This window comes from Neophocaena asiaeorientalis, unplaced genomic scaffold (genome assembly GCF_003031525.2).
Source record: "Neophocaena asiaeorientalis asiaeorientalis breed wild unplaced genomic scaffold, Neophocaena_asiaeorientalis_V1.1 scaffold246, whole genome shotgun sequence".
Taxonomy (NCBI): domain Eukaryota; kingdom Metazoa; phylum Chordata; class Mammalia; order Artiodactyla; family Phocoenidae; genus Neophocaena; species Neophocaena asiaeorientalis.
In genome coordinates this window covers 4,233,227-4,254,822 of record NW_020174551.1, presented here as the reverse complement: position 1 = coordinate 4,254,822, position 21,596 = coordinate 4,233,227, and the positions used below count along the sequence as shown (strand labels likewise).

Genomic DNA, 21,596 nt, shown 5'->3' with positions numbered 1-21,596 from the left:
GAGAGGGCCGCGTACAAAAAAAAAAAAAAAAAAAAAAAAAAATGATAGAGCTGAGATTTCCATGTCCGGAGAAGGAGAAATCTTGGCTTGTGTCGTTAAGAGAAAAAAGTATGGCTCAGATTGTGGACTGTGCAAACCTGTAGGTAAGAAAGGGCAGAAAGTAGGAATACACATTTGTGTTTGCTTTCCTCATGTCATCTCTCTAAGCTTCAATTTCTTCCTCTGTAAAATGGGAGTAATCATACTTCCCACCTCATAAATTGCCATGAGGATTAAATGAGTTAATTATATGTAGTTACAACAGTGTTTGGAACTAGACTTTTTTCTATGATATTTCTTTGAGAGAAGACTCTTCTTTCATTAGGGTTTAATACCTAATCTTGCCACTAGCAGAATACCTAGGCATCTCCACACGTCTGTAATATGAACATAGCTAGAAAAAAATCACTGTGTGTCAGAATCAGTCACAACTGTAACCCAGTTTTTTTATGTCCAAAAAACCCCAAAACATATGTGTGTGTGTGGTGTATGTGTATATGTATATGGAGAGAGAGAGAGAGAGAGAGAGAGAGAGAGAGAAAGGAGCTATGGGTAGTACTTAGAGTCTCCTGTTTCCAATTATTCAGAAGTTGCTGAAAATTTCTCCTTTTAGTTTGCAGCTTTTAACATATGAACTTGGTTCTATGAAATGTATACGTGTGCTGGGTTTCAGGGACTTCAGTTTCACAGGAGGAAAAATAAAAACGTCTCTCACTTTTTCAGTGTTCAAAAAGAAAAAAGATTAGAAACACACACAAGTATCCTAACGTGTTTAGAGTTGAATGAGGAAGGAAATTCACCCAAATATATTAGGGTAATATGTATAATTATGAGACGTTAAGAAAATGATTAACCCAACACATGCACATAGCATATTTATGTCCCTGGAGACCTCCACTGTCCAGGTGCCGGCTGCCCACCAACTGCCCTCTTCTGAATACTGACCTCGTGTATTTTGTTTGACAAGGTTTGCATTGGGAAATCTATGTGGAAACTCAAATGGTTTGTGTGAGGTATGGCTGATAAGCCAAGCCTTAATTTCTCTATTGTAATTAAAAATTTACAGAGTTTTAATATAGTGGAAAATATTGCTTTCCTCTGCTAAATCATATACATGGGTCGAGGGAAGGGACTCCTGTCCTCTGAGCCTGGCTCGGTTCTGGGCTGAACTGGGTGTGAGATTGAGGGCTTTCCTTAGGCCTGAGTGACCCTGGCAGGTCAGGCCTGCTGTTTACTCCTGGTTCAAAGGAACCTGGGAAGACAGATGCCCTTCTGGTGTGAATGGAAAGGTTTAGATCAGCTTAGACATGGAAAATCTGAGAAAATCCTGAACAGACTGAAAACGACCTCCCTCACTGGCACCAGGACCACCTGGTGTGCCCATGGCTCCTCAGGACCACTTCAGATGGTATGAATCCCCACCATGAACTAACACTGCTGTTGTTTCCAGTTGGACACAAGATACTTTCACATAAATGCTTCATCTCCTTTCATCCTTCTATCAGCCCTGTGAGGCTGGCATTATTATTATCAGAGGAGGTCACTATAGCTCAGAGTGGTGAGCCACTGGCTCGAGTAACACAGCTGCCACGGGCAGAACATTCCAGAGGCCCTGCTCATTCCCACTCAGCACAGGTGCCTCCCAACCAAACTGAAGACCCACACAGAATTTCAAGGCAGGACCAGGCCAGAGACAGCGAAGGACGTCTTTAAGGAAGGTGTACCTGACTTCTGAAGGGGGTTGATAAACCTGCAAAATTTATCCTACATTTTCAAAGGTGACAGACCCTCAAATTAAGCAAAACCATTTCTGGGTTCCAGCATTTTGAGTTTGAAGTGGGTCAGCTGCTTACAAACTCAAATTCTGTCCTTACATGCTTACAGATAAACCTCAGCCCCTTAACAGAAAAAAGGATTCTGTTGGCACCAGAAAGTTTGGTTAACACCATAACGCTTTAATCGGGGGCAGCTGAAATTTCCTGTACTTCACTATTTTCAACATTTAGTAAATTACTACAGCTTTAGTCCAGCTCCACCCGGTGAGCGCAGAAGCAAGTGAGGCCTGTTCTCTGAGACATCCCTTTGAGTCACCTCATTCCTAGATTGAGATGAATCTTTTAAGCGCGCGCATGCTTAAAAGCACACACACACACACACACACACACAACCTTTCTCCTCCTCGCTTCTCCAGATGTGTTTTTTTCTGAGCCCGTGGCAGACGCTACAGGAAGGAAAAGACACCTTTCAGCAGGAGGCTCCTGGAACAAGTGGCTGCTTCTGCCCTGGTGGAGTTTCATATTCCCTTGTCTGTCTGTAGAAACAGGATGGGAACAAGAACTTATTAGTTGCCGGGGTGGGGAATGGACAGTTGACTTTCAACTTTTATCACTTTTGGGTTAATGGGAAGAGAGGCAAAGAGAGTGCCGAGGCACTCAGACAGCCATGGCTTTGGCTGAGGCAGCTTCAGGGAGCCCTAATCTCATTATCTGGGTTGGGTTCTTGTTGGTTGAGTCAGGTGATAGGGAGAATAATAACGATTATAATAATAGTTACTATGTATTAAGTGTTAACTATGGGACAAGAATCATGCAAAGTATTTTATATGCATTAACTGAATCCCCATAATAGCCTTATGGAGGTATTATTATTATTCCCATTCTACAGATGAGGAAACGGAGCCTCGGTAAGATTAAATAACTTGCCCAAGGTCACAGTTAGTAAGTGGGGGTAATTTGAGCGCAGGCAGTCTGACTGCGGAATGTGTGCGGTTGAGGACTGGTCTCATCCCTACCTCCAGCTGGACTTTGGCAGTTATTTTCTAAGGTGAGTGGCATGAGGAAGTGACACTCAGCCTGCCTCAGTGCTCTCTGCAGGATCAGGTTTACCGAGATCAACAAGCAAGATATTTGGCTTCTTACCGCTGAGATCTGCCTTCCTGTTGGGGAAGGCGCCTCCATAGAATGTCGTGTGGGATTTGTCACGCAGGAGCCAAGAATGATCGATGCGGGCATGCCCAAGGGCCCTCCTGGAGGTTTGCTGTGTTTTTTCATGGTGGCTTTCCTTTGAAGTGTGGATGCAACGGTGATTCCCTTTTGACGTGTCCTAGGGAACGACAGATACGCATTCCTGAAAACAGGTTTTGTAAAGGAACAGAGCAGGTTCCTATAACAGTCAGACCTTGTGGCTAGACTGGTGGTTCCAAGGATGAAATCTCCTTAGCAGCCTGGGAAGAAAAACATGGTTATAATGGCAAGATATTTCATGATGTTTATTATAATAAAACATTTTATTATTGGTGATAGAGAGAATGACATTTAACCATGCCTGACATATAGTGCTTTCTTGCAAAAAATTTAAAAATCAAAATCAAAAAATTAAAAATCAAGCATTAGTATCACTGTCTTTTCTTTTTGGCAAACTTTTTTTTTATTGTAGTAAAAGATACGTAGCATAAAATTTATCATTTTAACCATTTTTAAGTGTATAGTTCTGCATTAAGTATATTCACGCTAGTATCATTGTCTTTATCCATCATAAAATGTCTCTTCTCTCTCACTAGGTGGTACTTCTCTTCTCCCCCTTTCCTGTTTCATTGGTGTGTGACCTGCTTGTAAGTCATACATGTTTATTCAAGATAGGAGCACGTGTTGTCTACGTTTCTCTGAACCACTGTCACCTTGTACACACACACACACACACACGGGCCTTAGAGTTTAGAAAGCATTTTTACATTTTAACTTATTTAATCCTTATAGCAACCTTGGGAGGTGTGTATGATAACAGCTCCATTTTACAAGAGAGGTAATTCAGGTTCGAAGTTAGTTACGTTAGTCACCACAGCTAGCAAGATGCAGGACTCAAAACAAGGCTTTTCCAACTCTAAGGCCAAAATGCTCTTTTTTCTAGAGAAGACTAGAGCTGCCTAGATGGGGTGAAGAGTGTAGGGAGGATCTGTGGTTAAGTAAGATTGGAAAACCATGAGTTAAAGCTAAACCAGCCACTTTACCTATAGAACTACCTATGGTCCATGGTCAAATGTGCACTGTGACTCTCTGGGAGGAGGACATGGTGTGCTGCATTTCCCAAATGTATTTGGCCAAGAAACCCTTTTTTTGCATGGAGCATCTGGCAATGCTAGGGTTCCACAGGTGACACTTTGGGAAACAGGGGTCAGTAGGCTCAAAGTACTCTTCTCTTCTCTGGAGGACCCCAAGAAATGGTGAAGGGAGGGAGCATTATCTCTAAAGTCAAGAAGAATAGTGACAGAGGGGACCCCATTAGAAATGGTACCTCTGCCTGGGTTTCATCTTCCTGCCAGGGCTGCTTCCTGAGTGGTGGCAAGCGAGTCCCCTGGCTGCCATGGTTCTTGGCTACAGAGCCCAGGTCCATGTGTCCACCAGCCCCAGCTTCCCCTTCATCCAGGCCCTGCTGACCTGCAAAGGTGAACAGTGTGTCAACTTCACAGGCCCAGAGATAGGTATGATGCTGTTAGCTGCTTCCAAACTGCCTTCCTTCTTGCTTTTCTGAGCAAAAGTGTCGATCAAGGCCCTTGTTCCTCCTCCCTCCTTATTACTGTATTTCTGCTAGTGCCTCCACGGAAGTGGCACCCAGGTCAGTGGAACAGAACTGCTTTAAGAGTCAGGAGGCTCAAGGTTGAGTCTTTGTTTCATGGACTCAGTTTCCTCATCTGTAAAATGGGGATACTGATTTCTTGCTCTCGCTTCCTTGCAGAGTTGTCTGGGGCTCAAATAAGATCATGAACATGACACCCCTTTGTAAACTGTGAGGGACTAGGGGATAACAGAGGTGTGATGATGGTGGGGTGACCTGCAGCCCTGCTCTGTTGTCACTGAGATGCTCAGTCTGAAGCATTTGATTTCCTGGGATGTCTGCTGTTCATTTACTTGTAGAAAAACTCAGGCAAATGCACTGCTTAGCAATCTGCACTTACCCTGTCTCTGTAACCCTCAGGAAGGATCTGAGTCAACAGATGACTCCAGCATAGTTAACAGATCTTTCATCGATGGTTTAAAGGGTCCTGCAGCTATTTTCATCACTTACTCAAGGTAAATTTATTGCTGAAACAGTCTGGCAAACTTTCCTTGTTTGGAGCCGCTTTAGCAACACCTCCACTCTCTGCTTGCAGCTCCTTGGAACAATGGGGCTGTCTTTCAACCAGAGGCGTTGGAAGCCCTCAGGGGCTCTGTGTATGTTGGAGCGCTGGGCTTCTGGAGGCTCCCAGCCAGCCTCACTGTCCCCCATACTCCCCAACGCTTGTCATTCCCTTACATCATTCTCATCCTTGGTGTCACTGGGTCAAGAGCCAAGTGCTTATCTGTGGGACTACTCCCCCCCTGCAGCTCCCCTTCCTCTGCCCATTGGCTCCTGAAGGCTACTTTGGGTCTGAGCTGATGCTGAGAGTGTTGGTGGGGCAGATGCAGACGTAGGTTCAGGGGGACTGCTCAGGTTTTAGTGACCCAGGGAATCCCTGAATCTGGGGTGGCCCAGGGCCACGTTAGGCCTGCTCCCAAGAAAGCCTCAACTTCATATAGGATGGAGCACTAAAGACCTTTCTGTGTGTTCTAGAATGATCCTTTGGGGTCAAGCTGGACTTCAGGGCCATCCTTCCTGGTCAGATTCACCAGGGAGCCGAATGCATTTCTGAGGGTAGAAGAAGTGAAACTCTGGCCAAATGGCCACTCACCTGCTGAACGGTATTATATGGCAGACTGGCTAAGTTGGGGCAGGGTGCTCTGGGGCGAGAGGATATAGAGAGGCATTCTTCCCTTTGGCTGTATCCCAGGTGATATTGAATATATGACTCAATCTATGTGAGGGAAACCAAGATCCTTCTCAGTAAACATCATCTGTGGCTCATTTATCTATGCTTAACAGAAACAGGTTTGCAAGCAAGGTATTGGAAGTTTCAGTTGTTGAAAGGAGACCACACAACTTGGTCTCTCTCTATCTCAAATATGGGTTCAGATTACCCAAACAGTGTGCATGGGGATAGTAATTTAGAGCTCTTAGAGAGCTTTTGTACCTGTGTCTTCTCCTATGGTTTTTTACAACAACCCAGAGAGAGTGGAACGCAGACACCACTACTACCATTTTACAGATGAGCAAACTAAGGATGCACAAAGCATAAGTGACTTAGCCAACATCACATTGTTGGGGGATCTGAGATTTGCAGCCAGGACTTTTGCTACTTTCTCCAATACAGTGTCTGGCAAGGAGACGGAGACCAAGGGGAGATAAAGTTAAAACAAATAAACCATCAGTCAGGGTTCAGGCTATAGTCTCTGAGCTATTTTTCCTTCCTTACAAGTTGATTTTTGGTCCCTGTGATCATGGGCAATTGGGCATTACAATTATGCTTAAAAACCACAAGGTAGGGAGGTCTATAACTAACATTTACTGAACACTTGCTATGAGCCAGATACTGCATTATCCCGTTTAAGTCCCACATCCAATCCTGTGAGGTATAGGTGGGTATGGTCATCTTCATTTTATAAATGAGGAAACTGAGGCCCAGAGAGGTCACATGGCTTAGAATCTGGTGCTAATGGGCATGTGTTTAATCACTATTTAATATTGCCTCTCTGTTTCTGCCTGATTGTGACAACTCCTCCATATATGGCATCAATTAGGGAAGTCACTTAGGTGTGCAGTGTTGATCCACCCTCAAATGGAAGTACTGTAGTCCACAGTCCAGTATTTTTAGGTCTTAGGGCATCGAAGTCTAAGGATATTAACTGGAGACAGTAGAATTTTTGAAGCAAGAAGGCATTAGGCAATGGCGAGGTGGGGTGCCACCTGGGGAAGGGCAGAAGGTTCCAGCACAGGAGGATTACTGGGTGAGTACATGGATGGCCCAGAAACTTGATCTCATCAGTGCCTCAGAATCAACTGGTCTCAGAGATGTTGACCCACATTAGCAAAGTGCATAGAGACTGATATATAGACTGGGGTATAATTACAAAGAGAAATACAATTGCCTGACCAGCATGTTTCCCACAGATGAACTACTGGACAAGGTTATGACCAAAATTCCTTGATAATGGAGTCTAGACTTAAGGGAGGTATATGGTAGGCATGTTTATGGCACCAGGCTCTGTGAACCTGCCATGTTCCTCTCCACTCCATTTGATAGATCAGATTCTCTACTTATCCTGACTAGATTGTTCTGCAAGTACAGGGCTTGGTTAGGCACGATTATTGTTTCTGGAAAATTCCTTTTTCATTTCAGAAAAATTAACTTTATATTATGTTAGGCTCTTGTCCTTTCCTTCTCGTTTCTCAAAAACTCTGGTACTAGTCAAGACCCTATTCTTTGCCCAGTCATCTTTATCCAGTCATCTTTTCCCATGTCCCTTAGCAAAGCAAATCTGGCTCTTTTAATGCTTCAAGTTCCCAACAATAATATTGACAGGTAGAACCTCCATAGTACTGAACAGCTTACAGACAGCTCACAATTTTCTGTGCAGTAACGAGGTAGGCCTTATTATGTCCATTACAGAGATAAGCAAACAAGCTCAAAGAGGTTGAGTGATTGGCTCAAGATCTTACATCTAATAAGAGAAAGAACAGCCATTGCAGAACAGCCAGATTTCTGGCTCCAAAGCCTGTATTTTTTCTTATGATATTGCCACAAAGCCACAGGTTAAAGAGTGTTAGAGTGAAAAAGACATAAGAAATCGTCTAAAATCTAGACTCTAGATATGCACTGTCCAATACAGTAGCCACTAGCCACATGTGGCTATTTAGATGTAAATTAATTAAGAGTAAATAAAATTTAAAAACTCATTTTCACAGTCATACTACCTACATTTCAAGAGCTCAATAGCGACATGTGGCTGATGGCTACTATATTGGAATTGGACAGCATATATATATATATATATATACACACATATATACATATATACATGTATGTATACATATACATACATGTATATATATATACACACGTATATGTATAAAAAATATATATATGTATAAAACATTCCATCATTGCAGAAAGTACTATTGGATGGTGCTGGTCTAGACTAACTCCCTCATTTTACAGATGAGGACAATGAGACCCAGAATCTCTAGACCTTATTTTGGAAAACTTCATTTTAAGCTGTTAAAAATCCAAGTATTTGAGGTCTGGTTTGATAAAATCAACATGTACCTTGTTCCAAAGATTTTCCTGGTTGAATCCAAAATGGAGGGAAGACAGGCAGGAGATGGTATTTGGGGGGTACACCTGAAAGATCCTGTTGTGGCCTGAGATTCTTTGGTACATTAAGTTGACTTTCCTGGAGCAGGACAGAATCCTTGATGTATCCTGAAGAGTAGGTCAGGAGTTATTGGTAGAAGTAATGGTTGCCAGTCTAGACGTCTTGGTGATAACTACAGGGTTCCTCACTTGCATTAGTCTTAGTTTTGGACATTGCCCATTAAGGAAGACAATTAGAAGATGCGAGAGATTAAAACGTCAGGTAGAAGCCGTAGAGGGTTCTCTGTCTAGTGTCTTGGGTGCCTCTGGTCCTGTGCCACATATATACTTCTTCCGCTCCACCATTCCCAGGAATTGGGTCCCCCTTGTGGGAGAAATATGGCTGCTTCTTTGGGGTTGGCCAAAAGGCACCTCCTGCCTCGGGAGGAAATCTAAAGGTTTCTCATGGATATATCCTGCTTGCTTCTGCAACCCCCATGATTTTCAATCCATTCTATAAGTATTTATTGAGGGCTTATCAATGGTCTCTGTCTCTACTGGGTCCACCTCTCTACTGGTCAGTAGGGTGGATACAGAGAAACCAGACATGGGTCCTTTTTAAAGGCACTAATAGTCTGTTGGAGAGACAGAGCTCTCCTCTGCTCTATGCGTGTGGTCCCAAGTGTCAGTGTTATATAAGGCCAGAAAATGAGGAGCTCAACATTGGCTAGATTTGTCAGAGAAGCCTTTGTAGAAGATGTGTGCCTGAAGGGTGGCGAGGATTTATCATAGGAGTGGAAAGATGGGAACATACCAGCATCACAAAGGTGGTGAGCTCTGAGATGTGAAGGAAGGGGGTGGCAGAGCCCACTGGGCCAATGATCTCAAATCCCAGTATTGTCTTTGCTCCTCCAGCTTGAGAGTCTCACCCTCAAGAAGGCCTTTGATGAGGAATTATGGCAAGAGGCCCAAGAATGCACGTACACATGGACCTTTCCTTAAACCACACATTGTAGCTACATGACTTTCACAGAAGGGTCTGAGACATTTTTTGATGTTAAGAGGGGCTCTCCTCCTTGAAGACGTTGGGCTTGGGCCATGGGGCAGTGGCCTGCTCTGCCCTCCGCCCCACCCAACAATAAACATATCTCTGTTTAAGAGGCTCTTTCTCACAAGTGTTAGATAAATGGAACTGCCTGGAACCGTGGGTCCACCGTGAGGGGCAAACCAATTACTGGACAAACGCACATCTCTCATTTTCCTTCAAGTCATCACTTACTGAGGAGAGAGCTGTTTTCTCTCCTTTCCCGAAGTAAACCTGTAGAGCAAGAAGAAAGGCAGTTTTCCTCTGGTCCCGTCTGTTCGTTGGTGCTGAAGAGGTGGCAGCTAGCTGAGTAGCCACTGGCAAATCCTACTGCTCTCCCTTCTCTTCCCCAGTAGGTTTGCCAAATAAAATATGGGATGTCCAGTTAAAATTGAATGTCAGATAAACAATGAATACTTTTTTAGTAGGAATATGTACCAAATATTAAAAGTGTAACTTTTTTGTGCGTGCCTCTGTGTGTATGTGCACGTGTGTAGGCGCTAAATCTGGCAACTCTAATTCCCAGCCATTGCCTGTTTTTATTTTTAAGCCATTACAGAGTGTGTTTGGGGTCTCTGTTCAGCAGCAGGGTGTCTGTCTCACTCCTGGGTGGGTTGTGCTGGAGAGCCACCTTCTTTGAGGAGGAGGCCTAACATTTCTACGTCCTGGGGGATCTGAGGTCCCTCTGAAGGGGAAGTAGGGGATGTTGGGAAGAGGGTGGCACCTGGGGTGTGGGGAGGATCTGGTTTCTGGTCTCAGCTTTGCTTTTGGCTGAATGACCTTGGACAAATTACTTTGCCCCTCTGGGCCTCTTTCTCCTTCCCTTGTAAAAGATTGGGATTGCACTGGAGGATCTGGATTCTCTGCATGGGGAAGCTTGGGAAGCACGTTCTGCTTGGGATGCAGAGCGTGAGACTGTTGAGAGGCAGTAGAGGGAAGGCAAGACTTCAGGCTGCACTCCCTCCGCACACGTGGGGGAAGCTGACGGGCAAAAGGTGCAACGGCACAATTAACACAGAATTGGGCCTGAAATTCTGCTGTTTCAGACCTTGATGGAAAACACACTCTCACACCAGAATGCGAGGCGGGGAGGCTCAAGGTGCACCTCCTCCCATGTCCCCACTGACCTGCACATTGGAGCCTGTACATGGTGTCAGGGGGCCACGTCCGCAGGAGGCCGCGGAGGTATCTCGTGGCTGAATACCCAGGCTGGATCCGCCGTAGGCCCTGGCTCTCTGGTTGGCTTCGGAAGTGGAGGTACGGCTGCCAGGCTCTGTCCTGCTCTCTCTGTGGGGACAGCAGTCAGGAAACAGCATGGCTGTTGAGCTGGGAGCCTCCCAGTGATACAGGCTGGCTAGCACAATCCTCATCAGTAATCTGGGAGACTCCCGGAAGGTGCTGGAAGGCACCAGAAACGGATGCCTCGGCCAACAGACATAAACCAAGAGCCCACCAAGCAAAGCTCTGAAAGGCCCCTGTGTATTTGCAGTTGGAAGGAGAAGGAGAAATGAGAAATACCAGATCCCATCTTGAGATAGAACACCAGAAAAGGATAAAGAGCCTCAAAAGAAAACACATCATTTAGTTCAGCCTGTGGAAATCATTTTAGTATCTTAAAAAGTGGCCCCGTATGAGAAAGCCAGGTCGACAAATCAGCATCAGCGTTCAATGTTTGCAGTATGAATAATGGGACAGACAAACTCTGTCCGTGTTCACGAGGAGCATGGCATTTTGAAAACATCTGGCTCTGCTGCATTTCGTTTCAGCCAGGGAGAAGTTTCTGGGAATCTACCTGCCAAAGTCACTATGCAAGACATCATGGGAAATAAATGTGAATAATAACATCTTACACTTGGCTAGGGCTTTATCTTCTACAAATAATTTTCACCTCATTATAATCCTTTAAGGTGGACAAGTTAATATCATAACCACTTAAATGAGGTAGAAATTCTCTAAGGATAATCAGTTAAGCACAAGAATAGCAAACACGTGGTCCTTGTGTTGACATCTCTCCTCATCCCTGTTGTCCATGGCAGACATCACCAATCAATCACAGCACTCTTTTTTTTTTTTTTTTTTTTTTTTTTTTTTTAATCACAGCACTCTTGACTGAAGAACTGATTGTGATCTGAGTCTTTGCTTTTTCTCTGGAGAAAAAGCGACAAATAAGGCAGATTGATAACTAATATATAAATTGACTAAAGGTAAAAAAAAAAGCATGGCTTATTATTCAATTGGCTCTACTGTCTCAGAATTTGTTAATTAAATGAATGCTTGGAATCCAAGCACAGAGCATCACCTGGTCCTTCATGTCTGGACAGTTTATGTGGCAAGTACTTCAAGTACAAAAAGAGCCTGAAAAACTCAGCCCCACGTAAATCTTGAGGCTTTTTCCAGAGGACATGAGAGAGGGAGTTGTAGGGAGGGCAGTGGACACAAAATGACTTAAGTTCTTTCACTCATTCCATTTTTTCATTTGGTTGTGCAATAAAAATTTGTTGAGCACCTTCTACATGCCAGGCACTGTGTTAAGCCCTGGTCTATGGAACCACTAGATCCAAGGCTTTTTCTGGATGAACTGGAACTTCATTTCCTCCTGTAAATCTTTGCTTCCAATGACTTCCCTCTAAATGTGATAAAACCAAGCCTCCTCTGAGGTGCTATGGCCCTGGTGCAGATGGCATGACGCCCTGTCTGATCTGGATAAGAGCCCCTTGTTTTTCAGTAGGGGGCATTTCTGAAGCACCTGCTTGGTTCTGTAGCTTTGCTCGGCCACTTGCTCAATGTGGCAGGGAGTTGCCGAGAAGAATTAGGGAATCCCTTATCCTGGAATTTGGCACATCTAGATACATTTTTGCCTTGAGTTTGAAAGCTGATCTTGGCCTCTGTATTAGTTTCTTATTGCTGTTTAACAGATTACCATACACTTAGTGGCTTTTTATTATTATTATTTTTTCGGCCGTGCTGCGTGGCTTGCGCAATATTAGTTCCCCGACCAGGGATTGAACCTGGGCCCCTGGAGTGAAAGTGCTGAGTCCTAACCACTGGGCCACCAGAGAATTCCCCCCTTAGTGGATTTTAGAAAAAAATACATTTATTTATTTATGGCTGTGTTGGGTCTTCGTTGCTGTGCACGGGCTTTCTCTAGTTGCAGCAAGGGGGGGCTACTCTTTGTTGTGGTGTGCGGGCTTCTCATTATGGTGGCTTCTCTTTTTGCGGAGCACAGGCTCCAGGCACGCAGGCTTCAGTAGTTGTGGCTTGTGGGCTCTAGAGTGCAGGCTCAGTAGTTGTGGTGCACGAGTTTTGTTGCTCCGTGGCATGTGGGATCTTCCCAAACTGGGGCTCGAACCCATGTCCCCTGTATTGGCAGGTGGATTCTTAACCACTGCGCCACCAGGGAAGTGCCCTTAGTGGCTTTAAATGATACAAATTTGTTATTTTACAGTGCTGGAGGTCAGAAGTTTGAAATGGGTCTCACAGGGCTAAAATCAAGGTGTTACAGGGCTTTCTGGAGGCTCTAGGGAAGAATCTGTTCCTTTGCTTTTTCCAGTTTCTAGAGGCTGCCTGCGTTCCTTGGCCTGTGACCCCTTCCTCCATCTTGAAAGCCAGCAACATTGGGCTGAGTCCTTCTCATGCTGCCATCTCTCTGGTTCTCTCTTTTGATTCCGTCTTCCCCTTTTAAGGATCCCTGCGATTATACTGGGCCTGCCCTGATAATCCAGGATAACCGCCTTGTTTTAAGGCCATCTGGTTAGTAATCTTAATTCCACCTGCAACCTTAATTTCCCTTTGCCATATAACCTAGTATATTCATAAGTTCCAGCAATTAGGTTGTAGACATCTTTGGGGGGCCATTATTCTGCCTACGACAACCTCTTTAAGTTTTTTTTTCTGGTTTTCTGGTTCCTGTTCGTAATTTCTCAAATTATGCCTGTGAAGTTGGTTCATAAATTTCACATCTCATTGGATTAACTGAAGTACTGCGGGAGGCCGCAGGCCTGCTTAGGTTACCAAAAAGCTCACTCAGGGTTAAATCTATTCACTCATTTCCAACATGTAGAGTAATAAGTTAAGTGGAAAAAAGCAAGGTATTAGAAAGAATGTATAGTACAACTACAATCCCATTAAAGTTTATTTTATAAATATATAATCATGGTGGAAAAACTGGAAGAAAATACATTAAAATTCTAATAACAATAGTATTAGGGTGTTGGGCATAAGATTACAGATCGTTTTTTCTTCTCTTTTTATGGAATCAAAATTTCAGTAAAATAGATTATATTATAAATGGAAAACACGTTTGCACCCACCACCGTTGCATACATTCTCCGTATTTTTCTGTTCCTTCTCCAACATTATCCTGAACCTCTAACCACCAAAATTACTCTAAAACATAAAAGGAGGCAGAAGGGAGCCAGGAAGGGAGTTTCTGGAACAGGGAAATAAACGATAGCAGGAGGTTGGCTGCCGATGGTTCCAGACTTCTCAGGCCTGCCTTGGCTTTGCTAATCAACCCCAGCTTTTGGTTCTTCTGAAATGAGTAATTAGCATGCACAGAGGGGTCTCTTATCCACACTCCACCGGGAATGCTTCCTCTAACGAGGGACTAGCTCTGGCCTGCCAGCTCCCTGGTGCTCCCCCGGCCTCCATGTGCAGAGGGGCAAAGGGGCGCCCATGCATCTGTCCGCAGCCCCACACTGGCTGTCATGGCCACCCCACCTCGGTCCTGGCAGGCAAGGGTTTTCAGAAGGTGGAAGGAGCCCATGTGTGCAGTACTCCTGCCCAGCAGATACGCGGTGGCAGGGTGCCAGTGTCCCCAGGAAGACAAGAAATGCCCAGATCGCCAGCTGTCATCGTACCACAGAGGGTGGGCACCCTTTGTGTGCAGGAGTCAACAGAGAGGTAAAGAGAGAAATCCAGCTCTCCCAGGGCTGGCAGGCAAAGCCCTCTGTAGTTTGACCCCACCCGCTTCTCCAGGTAAGAGCCACACCTGTCTAATTACTCTGACTTTGCCCACTCTCCCCCCTGGGCTTTCACTGACCTATGCCTAGAGGGCCGCGCTCCATTTATTTTTTACCACAAGACTCAGCTCAGATTCTACCTCCTCCACGACGCCACTCCCGATTTTCCTAGTAGGAAGCAATCTCAGTCTCTAGCATCTTTATACTTTGACAGCATATTAATAAATTATAGTCTAGTTCCTCTCATGGGCCGCCTTGTATCAGGTATCGCAGGAGCACAAATCTGCCTACCTGACCACATTGTACACCCAACCCTACTGGGTAGAGGTTATGACCTCCCACCGCCACACCCTGGCAACTAATATGTTCATCTAACAACTATCTGTTGAGAATTTGCCATGTGTCAGGCAATGTTCAAGGCACTGAGTATTTAATAACTATTCAAGATGTTAGCTTAATGGACTAGAAATCCCCCAAATGTCTGTACTTTCCTGCTGACCACCTGTACCTTGAGCTGCCCACTCCAGTCAGAAGTCCTTCTCTCTGGAGGAGCATAGCTCATGTCTCTTGCCCCTTGGTCAGGCTTGCCGGAGTTAGTGTGCCCTGGCAAAGGCCAAGCCTTATTAGAACAGAGGGTAACCACCATTGTTGTTGCACCTGTGCAGGTGTGCCTGGAGCCAGACTTGGGGCTGCCAGGTGAGTGCAACCAGAGTTGAGGTGAGGGTGAGGTGGGAGGGGAGAGATGTGTGTCCACTTGCAGCTGTGCCTGAAAAGTCTTCTCAGCCCCAGCCTGACTTTAATCAGCCTCGTGTAAACACTGCCACTTTCAGCTAGCCCTTTTCTCTGCAGGTTTAATTTCTGAGAGTCTGTACAAATGATACTATCTCTCCCACATATCTTTGGTGGCCATATGTTCCTGAGTATCAAGCCATTAAGAAGAGAATCATAAAGTGGTCTGAATTTTCCCATAGTTGCAATGTTGTAACAGGGTTTGATTCTCAACCAAACCATTTAGCATCAAAGATTTGACCAGCCATATGTCACAAAAGCAAAGATACAACAACTAGAAATGAAAACAGAAAAAATTAAGCTTCAGTTTCTTTAAGAGCTCAGTCTGCTTCAGTCTGAATCCTGGCTCCATTACTTACTAGCTGTGTGGCTTTGGGGAAATTACTTGACCCATCTGTGCCTCAGTTTCTTTATCTGTCAAATAAGGATGATAAAAGTACATACCCTGCCTGCAAAAATAAATGAAGTTGGATCCTTACCTTGCATCATAGACAAAAGTTAACTCAAAGTAGAATAGACTTAAGAGCTAAAACTATAAAACTCTTAGAAGAAAACGTAGGGGGAAAGCTTCACAACATTGGATTTGGTGATGATTTCTTGGATATGACACCAAAAGAATAGGCAACAGAAGAAAAAATAGATAAGTTGGACTTCATGAAAATGTAAAGCTTGGGACTTCCCTGGCAGTCAGTGGTTAAGACTCCGTGCTTCCATTGCAGGGGGCACGGATTCAATCCCTGGTGGGGGAAGTAAGATCCTGCATGCCACGTGGCCAAAAAAAAAAAAAAAAAAGAAAGAAAGAAAATGTAAAACTTTTGTGCATCAAAGGACGCTAGCAGGAGTGAAAAGGCAACCCACAGAATGGGAGAAATTATTTGCAAATCATATATATCTGATAAGGGATTAATATGCAGAATGTATAAAGAACCCTTACAACTCAAAAACAAACAACCTGATTTTAAAATGGGCAAAGGACTCGGATAGACAATTTTCCAAAGAAGAGACACAAATGGCCAATAAGCACATGAAAAGATGCTAAATATTACTTGTTACTAAGGTGTGCAAATCAAAACCACAATGAGATACCGCTTCACACCCATTAAGATAGCTATTATTAAAAAAACCCACAGAAAATACAAGTGTTGTTGAAGATTTGTAGAAATTGAAACCCTTGGGCATTGCTAATGGGAATGTAAAATGATGCAGCGACTATGGAAAACAGTATGGCGCTTCCTCAAAAAACAAAAAATAGAATTACATATGATCCAGCAATTCTACTTTGGGTATATACTCAAAAGAATTAAAAGCAGGGACATTGACAGGTATTTGTACATCCAGGTTTATAGCAGCATTATTCACAATAGCCGAAACGTGGAAGCAATTTGTGTCCATCAACTGATGAATGAATAAACAAAATGTGATATATACGTAGTGAATCATTATTCAGCTTTAAAAAGAAAGGAAATTCTGATACATGCTACAATATGAACGAACCTTGAAGACATTATGCTAAATGAAATAAACCAATTACAAAATACTGAAAGGATAACTATTATTTCACTCATATGAGGTACTTACAGTGGTCAAATTCATAGACACAAAAAGTAGAATGATGGAAAATAGGGAATTACTGTTTAATGTGTAGAGAGTTTCAGTTTTGCTAGATAAAAAAGTTTTAGAGATGGATGGTGGTAATGGTTGTATAACAATGTGAATGTACTTATTGCCACTCAACTGTATACTTAAAATTGATTAAAATGGTAAATTTTATGTATATTTTAGAACAATAAAAAGTACACATAAAGTTGTTGTGAGGATTAAATGAGATAGTAAGTATAAAGTGCTTAGAATGGTGATGGGTACAATAGTATTACTTAAGTGTTAGACTATTACTTAAGTGTTAGCCGTTATTATAAATATTCTCTATCTAGTGGTTATACAAGGGAACCAATGGATGAAATACATAAAGCCAAGCCTACTGGATCATATATATGGCTTACTTGAACATGTTACCTAACGACCCAGATTGGTTTTAATGAAAATCTGATTTGTGTAATAAAGGATTTTAAGGGATGTGTTGGAAGACCAAGATCCCTTTAAAAAAAATACTGTTGGGCTTCCCTGGTGGCGCAGTGGTTGAGAGTCTGCCTGCCAGTGCAGGGGACGTGGGTTCGTGCCCCGGTCTGGGAGGATGCCACGTGCCGCGGAGCGGCTGGGCCCGTGAGCCATGGCCGCTGGGCCTGTGCGTGGAGAGGCCACAGCAGTGAGAGGCCCGTGTACCGGAAAAAAAAAAAAAATACTGTTAAAGCAGGAGAGATGTTTCTTTTCCCTGGAGCATGTGGAATCTTCAAAATTAGGCCCTCTAGGGACTAAAAGTGGGGCTTTGGACTCAATTGTCCAGGCTCCAATTCTAGCTCCACCACTTAGATGTATAATTTGGGGGAAGTTAATTAATTTCAAACCCCCATTTTTCCTACTGCAAAATGGAAGTAATGGTGGCACCCAGCTCATTAGCTTGTGCAGATTGGGTGTGGTTATAGAGATTAAATGCCTGGCCTACACCAAGCACTCAACAAGTGTTAGCTATTGCTGACAATACCTTTGACCTCATCATTACGGATGACCGTGATTCTCGCCTGATCTTTCCTACATCTAGGTTTATTAAAGGCTCTAAGTACAACTGCTCAGGAGCTGCTCAAATGGAGCACACTTGGCAGAATGAGTGCAGTCAAGCCACTCTTTCTCCCCTTGCTGCTTTGGTACCTCTTAGAACCTTGCTGACAGCCATCAGAGCACTTCGTAGGGACACCATCAAACCAGTAGCAGGTAATTGATTAGGACTTGCAAAGGGAACTTTGTCTTCCTGATCTTTGGCTGAAAGGATAATTTATTATTCTTCCTATTTTTCTATATCTTTCTATTTTGTATAATGAGCTGATGTTATGATTAGAGTGGAAAAATAAACTTTATTCAGAAAACATAACTTATCACAATATTACTTGATAAAATAGTAGTCTGAAAGTGCCTTCATGGGTTGTATATTGACTGAAAACACCAACTAAAGAGTTAAGCACCTTGAGTACTGAGATGTGGGGAGAGATTAGGCAGTATGGAATCAGTGGAACAAGGTTGACAATACTCTTAAATGTGATCACACTTATAAGGGAGATGGCAGATGCAATACAATCTCGGTTGAAACCAGCTATTGTAAACTGAATCCTGTTCATGCTTCAATGGGATAAAGAAATGGGATGCTCTGTGAACTGAACTTTTAAAACATATTATTTCGAATACATTATTTAATCAATGTACCATGTTGGACATGTAAAAAATATCACCGGATTTGCAAAATTTTAAAAATATAAGAATAAGAAATACGAAAACAATGTGAGAATTGTTTAAAATTTCCAGGGATTTGAGAGGTACTTGAGGTTTCTGCTATGCTTCAAAAGCATCATTATGAGTATCATTTAGATACTACCCCAAATTATGGTTATTTAGATTTCATAGCTATTTGAGTTTTAAATATGTGATGGGAAGCTGGACGAATTAGAGGCCTCAAGAAGAATGGTTTTAATTTTGGGAATGTTTGTACCGTATTTCCTTCAGTTTTAAAAAAAAACAAACAAGCAACACATCTGTGTGTATCTAGAAGTGTAAGAACTCTGACATCTAATCTCTCGATTTAGCGCATTTATCTTTGCTCGTTAGGAAGTTGGGCCATCAAGAAAGTTAGAGTAGGTGTGTATTGAGCTATAAAATGAAACCCAGATGGATTGCCCCATGCATGTCATTAGATCCATATGTAGAACTGGAGATGGTGTGAGATGTTTTAAAAATTTAATTCACCTTCCTGCGACAGCCTTGATTGTCACAGGTCTGAGTGGAGCCAGTGTTGTGTAGGTTTCCTGATTCACAGTTTAGCCAGGAGAGATCCTTCTGTGAGCAGCGCTACTCTATTGGTTACCCAACCTCCCTTTTATTCCCCTCCCCACTTTGGCTCTTTTACTTTGAGTGTGGTGTTTTTAACTCTTGGACTATACTGTTTGGACGAAGAAATACTGATCCCGAGGAACAGATGGTGTGGTTATTGCGGGGCTCAGTTTGCAGCTCTATTCTGTTTCCCACCTGGCTCTCTAGGGTTAACCTGGCCTTCCCTTTCATTGTCTACCTCCTTGAAGTCATAGTTTTGTTTTGTTTTTCTGGTTTTTTTGGATAGGTAAGAAGTGGATTTACTTAGAGAGAAACACTCCATAGACAGAGTGTGGGCCATCTCAGAAGGCGAGAGGCACGGAAATATGGCATGGTTAGTTTTTATGGGCTGGGTAATTGCATAGGCTAATGAGGGGAAGGATTACTTCAACTATCAATATTTTGGGGAAGGGGCGGAGATTTCTAGGAATGGGGCCACCACCCACTTTTTGATCTCTGATGGTCGGCCTCAGAACTGTCATGGTGCTGGTGGGTATGTCACTTAGACAAATTTTTTATTTTAAAAATTCCATGACTTGAAAAAAATAATGTTTGGTGAAAAGATATGTATGAATAAAAATATGACTTATAGTCCCATCACCCATGGTTAAATTTTGATGTGTATCCTCCTTCTTGTATAACTAATTTTTAAAACTTGAGATTATATTCGAGAGGTGATGTTTTGTACACTTAGTTTCGAATGCTGGTGTAATTATCTATGTGGCTATATAAATCTTGAGTGAATTACTTGAACTCTCTGTGCTTTAATTTCCTTGCCTTTAAAATGGAATAATAATAGTACCTACCCCTACAATTGATAGAAAGCATATTGAGTTATGCAATGGAAAGCACTTAGAACAGTGGCAGGAACATAGTAAATACTCAAAAAATGTTAATGAACTTTGCTATTTTTAATATGAATACTATTTTATAACCTGCTTTTAAAAAATACACTATATTTTCTCATGTAATTCATGAGTAATACATGATTTTATTGCCTGACCCCAAATCCATTGTATGACTGTACTTTAATCACTGTTCCATTGTTGGACATTTATTATTTTCAATGTTTTATATGGTAATAAATAACCCTGTAGTAAACATTCTTGTGTGTAAATCTTTGGCCACATCTCTGATTATTTCCTAAGGCAACTTCCTAAAAGTAGAATGCTAAATCAAAGAGTATTAGCCCTTTTTAGGTTTTTGCCAAAATGCCCTCCAGAAATATCATGTGAATTTGTACTCCTAATGTATGAGACATCTCATTTCCCCATAGCCATCCCAGCACTGGATATTATGATTTTAAGTTTCTTGCCAGGCTATAGTTTTCATAATCAGATGGTGCTCTGTAGTTTCCAAAGCTCTCCTCTTCTGAGGTGTTCATTGTCTTTTTTTAATAAATTTATTTATTTATTATTTTTGGCTGTGTTGGGTCTTTGTTGCTGTGTGCGGGCTTTTTCTAGTTGTGGCAAGTGGGGTCTACTCTGTTGTGGTGCGTGGGCTTCTCACTGCCGTGGCTTCTCTTGTTGTGGAGCACGGGCTCTAGGCGTGCGGGCTTCAGTAGTTGTGGCACGCAGGCTCAGTAGTTGCGGCGCACGGGTTTAGCTGCTCCGCGGCATGTGGGATCTTCCCAGACCAGGGCTCGAACCCATGTCCCCTGCATTGGTAGGCAGATTCTTAACCACTGTGCCACCAGGGAAGCCCGTGTTCATTGTATTTAATTCCAAATCCCTCTTGAGTTTTTTTCCTCCTATTTTAATGTACCACGTCCTCTAATCTTAAATTCCTGCCTTATTACTATTCCAAACTTTTTCTTTCCTTTCTGATTTCCTCACACCATTTCCCTTCTACTCATTTGGAGTGAGACTACAGTGTTCTGTTTGTACAGTTACATGTTGTAAATCTGGTAGCTAGATACCTCAGGAAGACAGGAACTTTTTTTCATGGAGCCCAAGTCTAACTAAAATTGAAGCCATCCCCAAACAGACTCATCTACTTTATAAAGTAATAAGATCACTGTTGCCTGGAATATTTAAGCCCTATAGACAAGCATCTGAAAGCTGTGGAGGGTATTCTTGCTCTGGGCAGTAAGTCAGCCTACATTATCAGCATCCAGACAGGAAAACAGAAACCACTCTAAATATTTAAGCATAGAAGGAATTTAATTCAGGTAATCGGTTACACAAGTGAATAGAGAGCTCAGAAGCCAAAAAGATGTTGAGGCAACACTGAGATTAGTAACATCAGGAAGGCAGTCTGACCCCTAGGTGAAAGGGCAGAGTGAGGAGCTGGCAGGGTCACCTGGAGGAACCTAGAGCTACAACGGCCCTGCTTGTCTGTTGGGAGCTGGGCCACAGAGGTGATACGGGTGCTTCTCACCACTACAGGTAGAATGGGAGGGGAGAAATACCCGGGCTTTTTTCTTCTCCCTCTCCAATCTCCTTCCAGTGTCTTCCAATGGCAAATTCAATTAGAAGCCAGTTGACACAGATGTTTGTGGAATTATATGCAGCCTGTGGTCAACCCCACTGTGATGCAGAGTAGAGTA

The 21,596-nt window shown here is 43.0% G+C and overlaps 1 protein-coding gene across 1 annotated transcript in view; it reads right to left on the bottom strand.

The window, feature by feature from the left end:
* The window catches only part of KIAA2012 (KIAA2012 ortholog), a 113,373-nt gene that overhangs the window by 88,591 nt on the left and 3,186 nt on the right, over window positions 1–21,596 (bottom strand). The window contains exons 3-7 of the mRNA XM_024757369.1: window positions 10,454–10,613; window positions 8,216–8,371; window positions 4,330–4,472; window positions 2,958–3,141; window positions 2,208–2,350 (exon numbers count right to left, since the gene is read on the bottom strand). Of these exons, the coding sequence (XP_024613137.1) occupies window positions 2,208–2,350; window positions 2,958–3,141; window positions 4,330–4,472; window positions 8,216–8,371; window positions 10,454–10,613 (786 nt within the window). The remainder of the gene's footprint in view (window positions 1–2,207; window positions 2,351–2,957; window positions 3,142–4,329; window positions 4,473–8,215; window positions 8,372–10,453; window positions 10,614–21,596) is intronic.